The sequence below is a fragment of the Montipora foliosa genome, chromosome 9 (assembly GCF_036669935.1).
Source record: "Montipora foliosa isolate CH-2021 chromosome 9, ASM3666993v2, whole genome shotgun sequence".
Classification (NCBI taxonomy): Eukaryota; Metazoa; Cnidaria; class Anthozoa; order Scleractinia; family Acroporidae; genus Montipora; species Montipora foliosa.
In genome coordinates this window covers 923132-935631 of record NC_090877.1, presented here as the reverse complement: position 1 = coordinate 935631, position 12500 = coordinate 923132, and the positions used below count along the sequence as shown (strand labels likewise).

The 12500-nt window shown below is 39.4% G+C and overlaps 1 protein-coding gene across 3 annotated transcripts in view; it reads right to left on the bottom strand.

The window, feature by feature from the left end:
- LOC137969840 (Golgi apparatus membrane protein TVP23 homolog B-like) overlaps window positions 1–9394 on the bottom strand; it is a 74139-nt gene extending 64745 nt beyond the window's left edge. The window contains exons 1-6 of one of the 3 annotated variants that reach the window (XM_068816221.1): window positions 9216–9385; window positions 9029–9108; window positions 8681–8915; window positions 8013–8132; window positions 7166–7294; window positions 3187–5352 (exon numbers count right to left, since the gene is read on the bottom strand). In XM_068816221.1, the coding sequence (XP_068672322.1) occupies window positions 5317–5352; window positions 7166–7294; window positions 8013–8132; window positions 8681–8915; window positions 9029–9108; window positions 9216–9227 (612 nt within the window). In that variant the 5' untranslated portion in view covers window positions 9228–9385 and the 3' untranslated portion in view covers window positions 3187–5316. Of the gene's footprint in view, window positions 1–3186; window positions 5353–6596; window positions 6696–7165; window positions 7295–8012; window positions 8133–8680; window positions 8916–9028; window positions 9109–9215 lie in introns of those variants that run through there. The other 2 variants (XM_068816220.1, XM_068816222.1) reach the window with 2 other exon arrangements.
- Window positions 9395–12500: the final 3106 nt, after the last annotated feature.

Sequence of the window (12500 nt, the reverse complement as noted above, 5' to 3'; positions counted from 1 at the left end):
TATATCAATATATTTTTTCTTTCGAATGCCGCTGTAAACGTGTATTATCACCGGATAAGAAACATTTTTAAAAAGGAAAAACTGCTGGTTACCAAACCTCAAGAGAATCAAAGCTAACCATTTTAAAATCAACTAGACTTAACCACTATTCAGCAATAATTTTAGAGTATATTAATTAGATTTGATAAATAATCGGTGCAATTGTCAATCAGTTGATCTTTAGTTGTTAAGTGGATAAAAACAGTTCATTCACATTGGGTGCTCCGGGTTCAAATCCCGTCCAGAGATGCACAAGTCCTGGGACAGAGTAATCTAAATTGACGATAACAGTCATTCCAGGGAAAATTACGAATTGTCGATAATCGTCATTTCAGAGGTAGAGGAATGGTTGATGCGAACGAGAGAGGAGAAACGAAGAATGAGGAATTGCAGACCCCTCTCGTTCTCAAACGTCCAAATTCCTTCGCTCCCACCACGTACCCCATTACCACGCTACCGACGGTACGAATCGATCAGCTTTACAGTAAGGTTTTCCTAAACTTGGCTGAATGGGCGAATTTTGGGGCTTTAAGCAGGAGCTCATCAAGGGGAGCTTCTTTCTCCACTAATAGGCAATTTCCAAGTTCATGTCTGCCTCCTCTTGAGCCTAACTGCGAAGTATGAATTTTTTCGCACTTAGCCAGCTTTGAAGAGAAGGCAGACATGAACTCGGAAATCATGCCAAATCCTTGATTCTACCGAGTAAATTTACTTTAGGAACAGGTTTTTCCCCCTACGTATTATCCCGTGAAAAGTATCATATTTGCCCAAGAGTGAATTGATTTCCCTTGACGCTAAGATAGCTTTGTTTTGATTGGCTTTTACAACAGTGGGCGTAGTGAATCTCCCAATGGAGGCGTTCTATAAATAAATCTACTCTGGAAAGGGTTGACTCCTTGGCCAAGTATGGGAGATAGCGACTACCTTGATGAGCTCCTGCCATCTTCCCCAGAGCCTGGTCAGGCGTCTCTGGAAAAGAAAATAAAGACACCTGGATTACGGACATATCTGCATTTTTCTCCTTTGAGACCCACGTTGCATTGGAATTGGGATCGCATTATCACAATGACAAACTTAAGAACATGTTACGGTCAAGGAACGGCAGAGTTATGAAATTAAGCGGCCACAAGACAAGGTTAGCCCGTACAAATTCACGATTTTCCTTGCGTTTTGGGAGAAGGGGGTAGGGAAGGGAGCTGCTTGATTTCAAACTGAAGCCCATGACTAGCCAGGAGTTTCCCTATGCAGTATATCCTTGAGTCAACCTTTGTGTGTATCTTTCTATTTTTAGAACTAACCCTTAAGCTGGAGAATCACATTTACATCAATTTGCAAAATTGCAGACGTTGCTTTTGCTATTTTTGTCTTCGTTTGACAATAACCTTATTCTGATTGGCCATTCTAAACAGTGCGTGCAGAGCCGAAGAACTCGTGGTGTTCAAAAAACAGAAAGATACGCGCAAAGGGAAGCTCCTTCTCATGGGCTTCTAAGAACGGTTGGTGCTTTTTAAACAACGACTGGCTTTGGGGTCACGTCTCATAAGTTTTAAAAAGAGAAACTTTGGTATTTCTCCAAGAAATCAATATCCAATCAAATCTTTCTGACATGTAGAAGGTCCATTTCTCTTATTTGTGAAACATCAACTTAACCTCACTGCTATGTCTGTCACTTGCTGAAAGAAGGGAAAAGAAAAAAAGGCCTGATTTCGAGATCGGCATCGCAGGTGGGGACAATACCAGGCCGCCTGAAAGTCTCAACCATAGCCCTCTTTCATAATGGCGGCCAAATAAATTATTCTTTTGTTTTAATGCTAATAAGCCCTACTAACCTCGCTACGACGAGCAAATTTCAAAAGAACACTTGTTTTAAAACGAGGGCAGTAGGTCTAATTAACATAAATACAAAAGAATGTAAAGTTGGTCGCCATTTATGAAATTGGTCAATACGCACTTGTCACAACACCTCCCGAAAATCAAGACTTCCCACTCTGTCGATTGGAGACTCCACCTAATGAGCCAACTTATGTCAATGATAACAAGTCAGTCGGCACTCGTCTCGGTTTTCAAAGTTCTGAAATTTTCCTCGTCGCTATACGCTGCTCAAGGCAATTTTAATTAACCCTTAATTTTACTAGGCCCTATACCATTACCTCTATACACAATTACATCTACAAATGGTTTGGTCTTCAAGTCCTCTCGGAGGACTATTAACGGTAGGCCCCGTTTCAAAACCCTTGCTGTTATCATTGTGGGACGTTAACGAACCCACCCACTATTCGCAGGGTTGGGGTTAGAGTTCGTGGCGTGGTCTACTCTTCCAGAATGTTGTCGGCCTGGCTGGATTAAATTGAAGGAGTCCTGAGAGAAATGAGGCTACAAAAGCAACAAAGTACAGCAAGCAGAAAAACATTTACCGGGTGCTGGATCCTTCACTTAAGTATGTTTCAACGACAGAAACACGGAATATATTTCCCGGAATCCCACGTATAAAACATAGTTAACTTTCCTTGGCTATTAGTGAGGTTACAAGGGGTGTTTACTCCCAAATAACGGTGATATGAGCTGGGATGAGCGCTTATTAGGTCTCTTGTTCAGTTAAAGAAGAAGGACAAGGATTCAGACAGTGTGGTATTTTGTTACTTAATGAAGTCAGAACAATAATTGTCACGCTAATCGCCGTCTCAAGTACAGCAACGACGCAGATCAACAAGGTCGAACCGAAAGCATACTATGGCGCCTCTGGCTGCCGCTATACGGTTCATGTGTGACCTTGAAGCACAGCTTACAGCCAGCTGGAATCGGCTGTAGGCTAGTTTTTTTGCTGAGGGGGGGGGGGGGGGGGAGCCTCGGAGCAGAGTAGAGAACCAACACAAACTGAACCCACTTATGGCAGATGGCATTGAAACCGGGAATCGAACCCAGGCCACATTGGTGGCAGGTGATTGCTCTCACCACTGCGCCAACCCTGCTCCCCTAGTGGGTAGAAGTGCAAAAGGTGAAATTATCTTCTGCCTCCAGCGATTCTTTCAACTTTTTGAGATTAATTGCAACTAACACAAGGGACCTAAATATCTAAAAAACGCCAAAGACAAGGTAGAGCAGAACACTTTGCGGGAAAATGAAATGCATGATAAAAGAAGCAAGAAAAACCAAAAACAATATAATTTAATAACGTAAGTACATACATCGTTTTATTTGGTGTCTTATACATTGTACATCAACTTTTACCCAAATAAACTTACAATTTTCAAAAGTCATGCAACTTTAAGTTTCTTATTTCAAAACAATCAAAAAGGTACTTTGAAGTTATTTTCTGTAATTGTGCATTTTCAGTAGAAAGGTCGAACAGCGTCAAGAATTTATCTTTTGTCGGCATTTTCACTATGGGAGTTTTAAATTGATTATACATGTATAAGCATTCAAACAGTGAGCTTCTTTCTTCTTGATAAAAAGGACAAGAGACTAAAGAAGTGTTGCTCATCTTCCGTATGGTCTTGCGTAACGACCCGTTTTTATCGCCAGCCTAACGTCAAGTTCTCTTTGCTCCCCTACACCCCACAGGATATTCTTGACCAGCTTTTCAATAACATCTTACACAAAGCATCAAAACAACAGAAAAGGTCCCTTAAGGACGGTGCCTACTATTGTTATTGCGCATACGTTCTGCGCATCTCGAGATACTCGGATTTCCTATCGGCGGTGCTTATTAATACAGGGATATTTTTGCGCGGTTCAAAACTATGCGGAAAAAGCAGAATTTGGCAAGTGCTCTTGGTATCCAAAAAGAAAATTGGGGGTAACCACGCATTTTTCAGAGATAATTAAGCTTCAATTTGGACAAGAACGCCATACATTGCTTTGTATTTCAAAGCTTTTTACAAATATTGTTGGTTAATTATCTTCGAAAAATGCGTGGCTACCCCCAACTTTGTTTTTGGATTTCAATAACACTTGTTAAGATCTGTTTTTCCCGCATAGTCAGTAAACCGCGCAAAAATACCCTTGAATTAGTAGGCACCGTCCTTAATATAAACGCCATTTAACTACCTATTTACAACGACACAGTTTGCGTCAGGGACAGTGTTTCTTTGACTGTTTACGTTTGCTTTAGTGAAGTCACAGAGTCACTTCAGCGCAATACGTGTAGCTTCCAACAAGTTATGTTGAAGTTGAGAGGAATGGTATAAAGGGCAGGGGACACGTCTATCCAAATTTACACGTGAATTATTTTTGACCTGCATCTAATTGGCTTTATTATGTACTCAACAAAATACTGCGTTTCTGATTGGTCAATGACGATTGCATAAATAGGTTATAGAGTGCAAAAGAGGTCATAGAGGGCAATACGGAAGTTGCTATGGAAACAAAGCCATGGGGTGATTTTATTGAGTATATAATAAATAAAAAATCGTATGAACTTGTTCGTGGATTTCGTGATTCATGGTCGCTCGTGATGTTTTAAGGGTCCTCAAATTGTATTCGCCCACCGCTCGTGCAATTTTGAGAACTTTCAAAACATCACTCGTGCCCATAAATCATGAAATGCACTCGTGTTCATACAATTCCCTATACTTGTTTCTGGAAATGTCAGATCCCTTGAATATATTAGAGAGAATTGGCAACGTTAGACTAAAATTTTGCACTTTTGCCAAAAATGAAATAAACCTGTTTGATTCTGACTCATTTCTTGACTGTTAAATAACAGAAACTTCTCAAACAAAAGAGGCAAGTAAGAAGAAAAGCCGGAATTTTCATGTTTTTGTATCAAGCAGCAGTTTCACGTAAACAGGATGCCAAATCTCCCTAATATCTCCAACAACGACAAAAAAAAAAAGAAAGGAAAGGAACTTTATAAGTGTCTAGTCGTTCTCGCGCTGGAGCACTAATTGGGGACATTGTAAACTGAAATTAACAATTAACACAAATCAAGTCAAATGTTGGTTTTTGAGGAGAGGGGAAAACCAGAGTACCCGGAGAAAACCTCTCGGTGCAGAGTAGAGAACCAACAAACTCAACCCACATATGACGCCGGATTTGGGAATCAAACCCGGGCCACATTGGTGGGAGGCGAGTGTTCTCAACACTGCGCTATCCCTGCACCCCCAAAGGGAATGAACCCACAACATTTTTCTTTCCTGCACTTTGATGTTTCCCTAGGTGACTGAATCATGTACATTGTATTTCTTAACTTAAAATCCAGGTGTCAGTTGAGTTAAGTATTTCCTTAACTTTCAGCTACATGTATGTTTATTACGGATGATTTAAATGTTAGGTAGTTCACGACTGCTGCTGGGTGCCTGCTGTGCCCATGGCCTATGAATTAACACAACAAAGTTGAATTATTAGTTAATAAGGCAGAAAAGCAAAAACAATAATAATACCGGTAAGTAACACAACACGGAAACTTACTCTTACTGGGACGTCAAAATGCTTGATATGTTGGTTAAAAGGAGATGTATTATTTTTTCAGTAATGATGATTCAGGGATACTGGAAAAGATCTGAGCACTCCTGGCAAGGCTCAAATGTATGACCTTCTAATTGTTATTAGAAGGTAATTATTACTAGAATGGAGGCAAAGGTTAGGGGACTCCTTGCAATGTTAAAGATTAACTGCTAGATAGGAGTAATGTTAAAGTTGAAGACAAGAAAAAGGGGACACTCTGTGGCACTTATCAAAATCGGCATGCAACTCCTTACATGCATTTCTGGACATGTCTGATTGAACTAGGTTCTAGTAACAATTTGAAAATAATAATTATCCTGCACAATGAGGAAGGATGGAATGCTGACAACATTATTATTGTGATAAAGGTTCCAAATCACAAATTTTTAAGCTTAAAGTTGCTTGTGTAAACCATGTTTACAATGGATGGTGATGATGACGATGATGATGATGATGATGATGATAAAGGCAAAAAGGATGGTTATGACTATAAGGAATGTGATGATAATGACAATGAGAGATAATAACAAAAGTGATCAAAATACTGGTAAAATTATTTGACAATGATGATGCAGATGATTGATGAATGTGTTATATTTCATTCAGGGTAAAAAAGTTGAACGTTGACCCATCCATTAACTATTTTATTTTTAATTTTTTATGAATATTATTATTATTATTATTATTATTATTATTATTATTATTATTATTATTATTATTTTGTGAAATCAGAATTAAAAGTATGATATGCTTGTTATTTATTTATTTTCTGTTTAGATATGTAGCACTCAGTATTACAGAAATGAAAGAAATTTAAAGAAAACGAGAAAACTTTTGAGATTACAAAACATGTTTCGACAGAAAGTTGAAAGAGATAAACATGAAGGAAAAGGAAGCATCCCCCGCCTCTATCCCAACGTTTTTGTTGTCTGGTACTGCAACGCAAAGAACATGGAAGGCCATGGCAGACTACAAGAAGTAGGATCTGGGTTTGTCTAATTGTTTTTACAATTAATCAGTTAGGCCTGTTTGCTTTGAGTTGTTTGAGAATTAAAGAGAATGATTTACTGACTGAGGAGTTCCAGAGAAAGAACAAAGGAAAATAAGATCACTTTTTCGCAAGCAACTTACAATACTTGAGGAAGAGAATTAGAAGGTGTCTGAACATAGAACCGCCCAGGAAGTTGACGGCGAGGAGTAGGATTCACCTGCTGAGTGAAAGATCATGCTACCTTGAGCTGAGAAATATTACAAAGGAAAGACTGTGATACGAACAACCATAGCAACAACATTGTTAAATCCTTTTGAACTGTAGTCCTACAGGGTGCTTAATATAGACAATCTGTTAACATCAGTTGACTGATTTTAAAAGAGAACTGTAGTAAGATGAAATTTTTTTTCTCATTTGGACTAAAAAAGGTGATTTAGTAATACTTTATTAAATTTTGATTGACATAAAGAAGGCATTTATCATGTAGCTTTTTTCAAAATAGCCACCATTTCAATCTATTCTGAATTCTGAACTTACAAACAAAGTAAAAAGGGTTACTGTGAGTAAAAATTATGGAACATTAAAATTTTGCAGCCACACTGGAAATCAAGAAAAATTCAAGGATGACCTTGTGGTGGCATGTTTACATGTAGGATATTTTTAAAAACAACAGTTATTTTTAAAAAGTACCTGATTAAGGAGTTGTCTTCCTAAAAAGTTCCCAGCAAAAGTTGTGATCTTTTTTCCAGCATCCTTTTTGCAACGGACATAACCAACCAGGTTTGCCACATTCAAGGAAAGACCAACAGCAACAACAAGCTTAAAAAAGATCAAAGGACCAGTTATTTAGCATAATGATTATTATGGGATTTGCATCAAAGCGAAATCACTAAAATTACGAGTTCCCCTTTAAGATAGTAGATGACTGCCATGCAAGAGGTTGTTGGTTTATTCCCTGGCTGCACCAAGTAATGATTGAGTGGACTTAAGTCTCCTGGGAAAACAACAATGGATTGGTCCTATCCAAAGAAACATTTCTGGGTCATCAATTTAAAGAACTTACACACTGTTCACAAAGAAAGTGAATGTCTTTATCTGGCCACTTTCTCAATTACAGTTAAGCCATTATTGTGGCTGCTTGGACACAATAATACTTAATTATTAACAACATTTATTATTAATAATTAATGACTTAATTACTTATGCTTAATTATTATGACCACATGCTCAAATCAAACCAAGTTGAGTCTTCCATGACCAATTTATTCCATAGACCATATTAACAAAATTATTCTCTTGTCTCTGTGCTAATGTGACCAACAAGCCTTGCTCTAAAGCTACGTTTCTTTTGTATTTTGTCCATGCAAACAAGGCTAGTTGGTCTCAAAAACACAAGGACAAAGGAATGATTTATTGGCCACTATTTATGAATACTGTCCATACATCTTTCTTTTTTTCCTAAATTTAAGATGGCTTTTGTGAGATCAAGTGCATAGACCCCAAAATATTCTAAAATATAACATTCAAAGTAACCTACTAGCCACTTAAACTTGAGTGAAAATAATGCAGCCACTAAAAAGAACATCCAGACAAGGGGACAGATGACCAGACCCAACCAGAAGACACGGGATTCAGCACTAGACACATTCTTGTCATTCTGAAACGTAATGTAACAGATCACCTTCACCAACAAGATTAACATTATCGATTCCTCTCAGACATACATGTAACTACAGTTAATTGTTTTTAAAGTAAATATTATGTCAAAACATGTGATGTGATTGGTTGTATGCTTCTGTGAATTTAAGGTGGGCTTTATTTAGCTATAGGGGCCTGGAGGACTTAAAGGCCAAATTTACTCAATCCTTGCCCAATATTCCACAACTGTTGGGGATTGCGTGACTACTATAAACAGAGTAAGCCTTTTTCAAACAAGCGATAATAGGAATTAAAGCAAATGTCAATCACAGTTAGAAATCAAAGATGGACAAGTTCCAAGTATTAATTTTTCATATTGATTGAAAGCTTGATCGAGTAACTTAGAAACAGAAGACCATTGTTGACAAATCGTTTGTTCAATTTGTAATTATGTAGCATATTTTAGTTGACTGGAAAGAGCGAGAGAGTACTGTACTTGAGAAACGTATTAAAACGTCTAAAATCTAGTTCGGCCCTAGGGCATTCGCGACACAACTACAGCTGTACCTTTTTTGACTCAAACACCCAATGGCTGTTCCCATCTTCATCAACGTAATTCCACCATCTAAGTCCAACTAATAATCGACCAGTTACATTTTTGACAGTCCAAAAGTCACATGATAACAACAACACGATAACAACAAAGTTTGTGATGAAGCTATCACTCAACCAGCCACACAGGAGGTAAGCAATAATGGCTGCCACTCGGAAGAGAAGATGAAACACTGTTACAGCTGGATTTCTGCAGAGACATTTTTCAAAAAGTCCTTGACATGAAATGATGAACAAATTAAGGTAACTGCAAAAATTTATATCCCTCAACTGACAAAAACAACAACAAAAAAAACCCGAAACCTAAATTTCTTTCTTCTCCTGAAAATTTCATCCTCGTCTCCAAAATTTAACGCTACATCTTCAGTTGCATCCAAATGTTCCTAAAAAAAATAACTTTGTTATCTTAAAGTAAACAAAGCAAGTAAGTAAAAATAGCAAGGAAAATGAGGACACATCGTCAGCGCTGTTGAGGAAAAATTATTCTCACCGTATCCGCCATATTGGAAACTTGGATGACCGCTGGCCCAAATGAAAACGTGGCACTACCGTGAACGGTTGTAGTTTATACGGTTGTATGATATTCTCGGTTTTCACATGACGTCACGACGGCCATGTTGGTGCCCTAAACAAAGAAAAGACGGCCATGTTGGTGCGCCGACCAAATTCTCCGGGAATTTAACTCTATTATTATGCAAACGCTTCCTTTTGTTTTCGTTGAAAAACATGGCAGTTGATCACGTGAGTGAAAACCAGCAATATGTCCTCATACATAACGTACCTACCACACAACCGCAAGCAGCCGCACTGACCCGTCACCCACTCGATCCCTTTCCCTTTGAGTGATAGCCGCTGAAACTGCACCATGGTACGCGGCTATCACCCGTCAATCGTATATTTTACAATTACTGCAAAATTCTCGCGCGCTCATTGGCTAATTTTTATTGTCAATATCTCGGGTAGCATCACCTTGATGATCACCAAAATTGAAGTTTCTCTTATTTTTGTCTCGCGTTCTTTTCGTGTTTTGACTTAATTTTGACCCCTCTGCCTTTTTGTCATATAGTTAACAAATAATAACTCATGTCAGTTTTTCATGCGTCTGTCCTGTTATTGACAATGAATTTCGTCATAACATTGTCAAAGTAGTCTGCGGATCCACAGCTCACAAAGGCTCATCTTGCTCACTAACAAATAAGTGGATACCCACAAATAATGATTTTGATTTGAGGTCATTTCTACCTCAGGAAACATCCTGAGCGACCATCTGCTTTTGTTCAATTCTCATTGTTTTCTTCATTCCCCCCCCCCCCCCCCTCAGATTTCATTCACCTGGATTCTCAACCTATGAGTGACGAGTACGCGAATTCTGAAGCCAGCAAACTCCGTTTGCAAATAAAGGTGATCCCCCTCCCCGATAATAAGCCCCGGCCCCTCACCCCCTAATGTAACCCCAAACATTCACCGGACAATGTAACAATTGCAGCAACTTGCCCCGAATAAATCCCCTACTTCCTCCCATCCTATGCAACACTCGTATTCCCACTTCCCTTCCAATCCATTCATATTGCTCTTTGAAATCTGTGTTTTAATCAAACGTATGCGCGTTGCATCTGTCCGGCGCAGCTTGTGAGTTAAGCAAACTGTTTTTTCGTGTCTTCTGTTCCTGGTAATAACAACACGCACTGTCTCCAAGTCAAGTTTTTTCGTTGATTGTAGATTGGAGGTGATGAAAGTGGCGCGGAAAGTGGAGGGGAGGCTCGCGTAAAACCTGACCCGGATGGAAGCACAGCAGCTCATAAAAAACTTAAGAGAAAAAGAATCACAAACACAAAGACGAGCGCAATAAGAGGAAACGGAGACGGAAACGGAGTACGAGCAGCAGCATTTATGATTCTCCGCTTATGTTTCACACCCGTATCACGTAGGTCTCTGTCACATGAGCCATGCGGGAACTGAACTCCAGAGTTTTCTCTTTGCAATGAAGCATGCCTGGATATCTGTGCTGACTGGTCTACCAGCCTTTTGTACGGCTTTAAGGAAGGAAATTCCTCCAACCCAGACGGAAACAACGCTCAGGAGAAAACAGAAAAGAAATTCGCGCAAGAATACAACAGAACCCACGAAACCCTTTGACCTACCAACCTTCATATTTTTCACGAAATTTTATCTCACAACGTTCAAATTTAGTCACACGTCTTCATTCGAGGAAGAAGACTTAAATAAAACAAGAGGCCACAATTAGCCTAAACTCGGGCCTGCAAAAATACAGTGGTGCATGGTTAATTTAGCGCTAAAGAAAAGAAAAGAGAGAAGTCTGTCTTTCTTACATCGGACTTACATTGCGCTTCTCATTATGTTTGATGTATATGTAGTGAATACCCGAACCCGGGTTATCTTCATTATATGTGACGACAATGACCACTGCACTCGTTTCCGGTCACGCACAAAATTCTTTAATACATATTTCCCCAGTAATCTGTCGCGTAGTCGCCTCCGTCTCTGGTTTGGTGATCTCGATTGCCTCTGAATGAGGATATACCGAGTTCGAATACTAGTTAGGTTGCCTTCTCTGAAAAGAGTCTACGAGGCAAAAAATCTTTCTCGGCTATTTCCCTACAAAAGTTGAACTTACAATATGCAACGTTTTAAAAACATTCTTTGATAAATCGTACCGGGTATTCATGATGGCGACGCACACAACAAACTTTTGAGTATCGAGACCTGTATTTCTCCCCTGGAATCGAATCTTTATTATCATTGAAAATCACAGATAACTATACAGCTTTTCAAACTACATCACAAGCTGCATGATGATAGTCTCGACATCAAATCTTCGGAGCGAATGGTCCGGGTTCGGGACCTGGCCGGGGACATTGTGTTGTGTTCTTGGGCAAGACACTTTACTCCCTCGGTGCCTCTCTCTCCACCAAGGTGTATAAATGGGTACCAGCGAAATGCTGGGGGTAACCCTGCGATGGACTAGCATCCCATCAATGGGGGAGTCGCTTCACTCACTACAGGAGCCGGGGATAAGCTCCGTCCTGATGGGCCACTAGGCCTGTAAGCTGACTTTACCTTACAGTTTTACTCGCTTCCTTAATTCCGTTCATCCAAAAATTACAAGATCAGTCCTAAATCATCCGAAAAACTTATTGCAAATCACAGTTCAACAATTTGTCATCCTGTGTTCGAAGTGCGGTTCCGTAATCCTGGTTTACTTACTTGCAAACTGTTTAAATCTGCCGTGGCGAAGGCAAAAAGACTTGTTCCTTGGAAACGGTTTAAATCTGCCGTGGCGAAGACTAGAAGACAACATCTGTACTCCATTTCTCTCAATGCTCAAAAATCTAAAATCCCATAATTGCGTGTCCCATAGTCCAGTCCTAAGGTAAAATTTTACAAATCCATAATCCAGATTTCAGTATTGGAGTAACTTGGTACCAAACGTTCGACAATAACTTGAAATCCCGTTAAGAAAATAGCTTAAATCCAGTAGTCCAGCCCCGGTTAAATCGCCATAACTCCGTCTATCATCGATTCAAAAATTAACAAAAGCTTCAAGTAGTAAATAGTTCTGAGAATCAACAAAAGTTCGTCATGATTCTACACTCGAGCTGAACAAAAAAAAATACCAAAAACGAGGCCAAAAAACCCTAGTGATCGCTTCTCGAGAGAAAAGACACACAGCCGACACCGTTCTGTGCCTGCGTCATACGGCTCTGAAAAAAGTACGGTAGTACAATGGTACTTGACCGAAGCCCTTAGCCGAGAA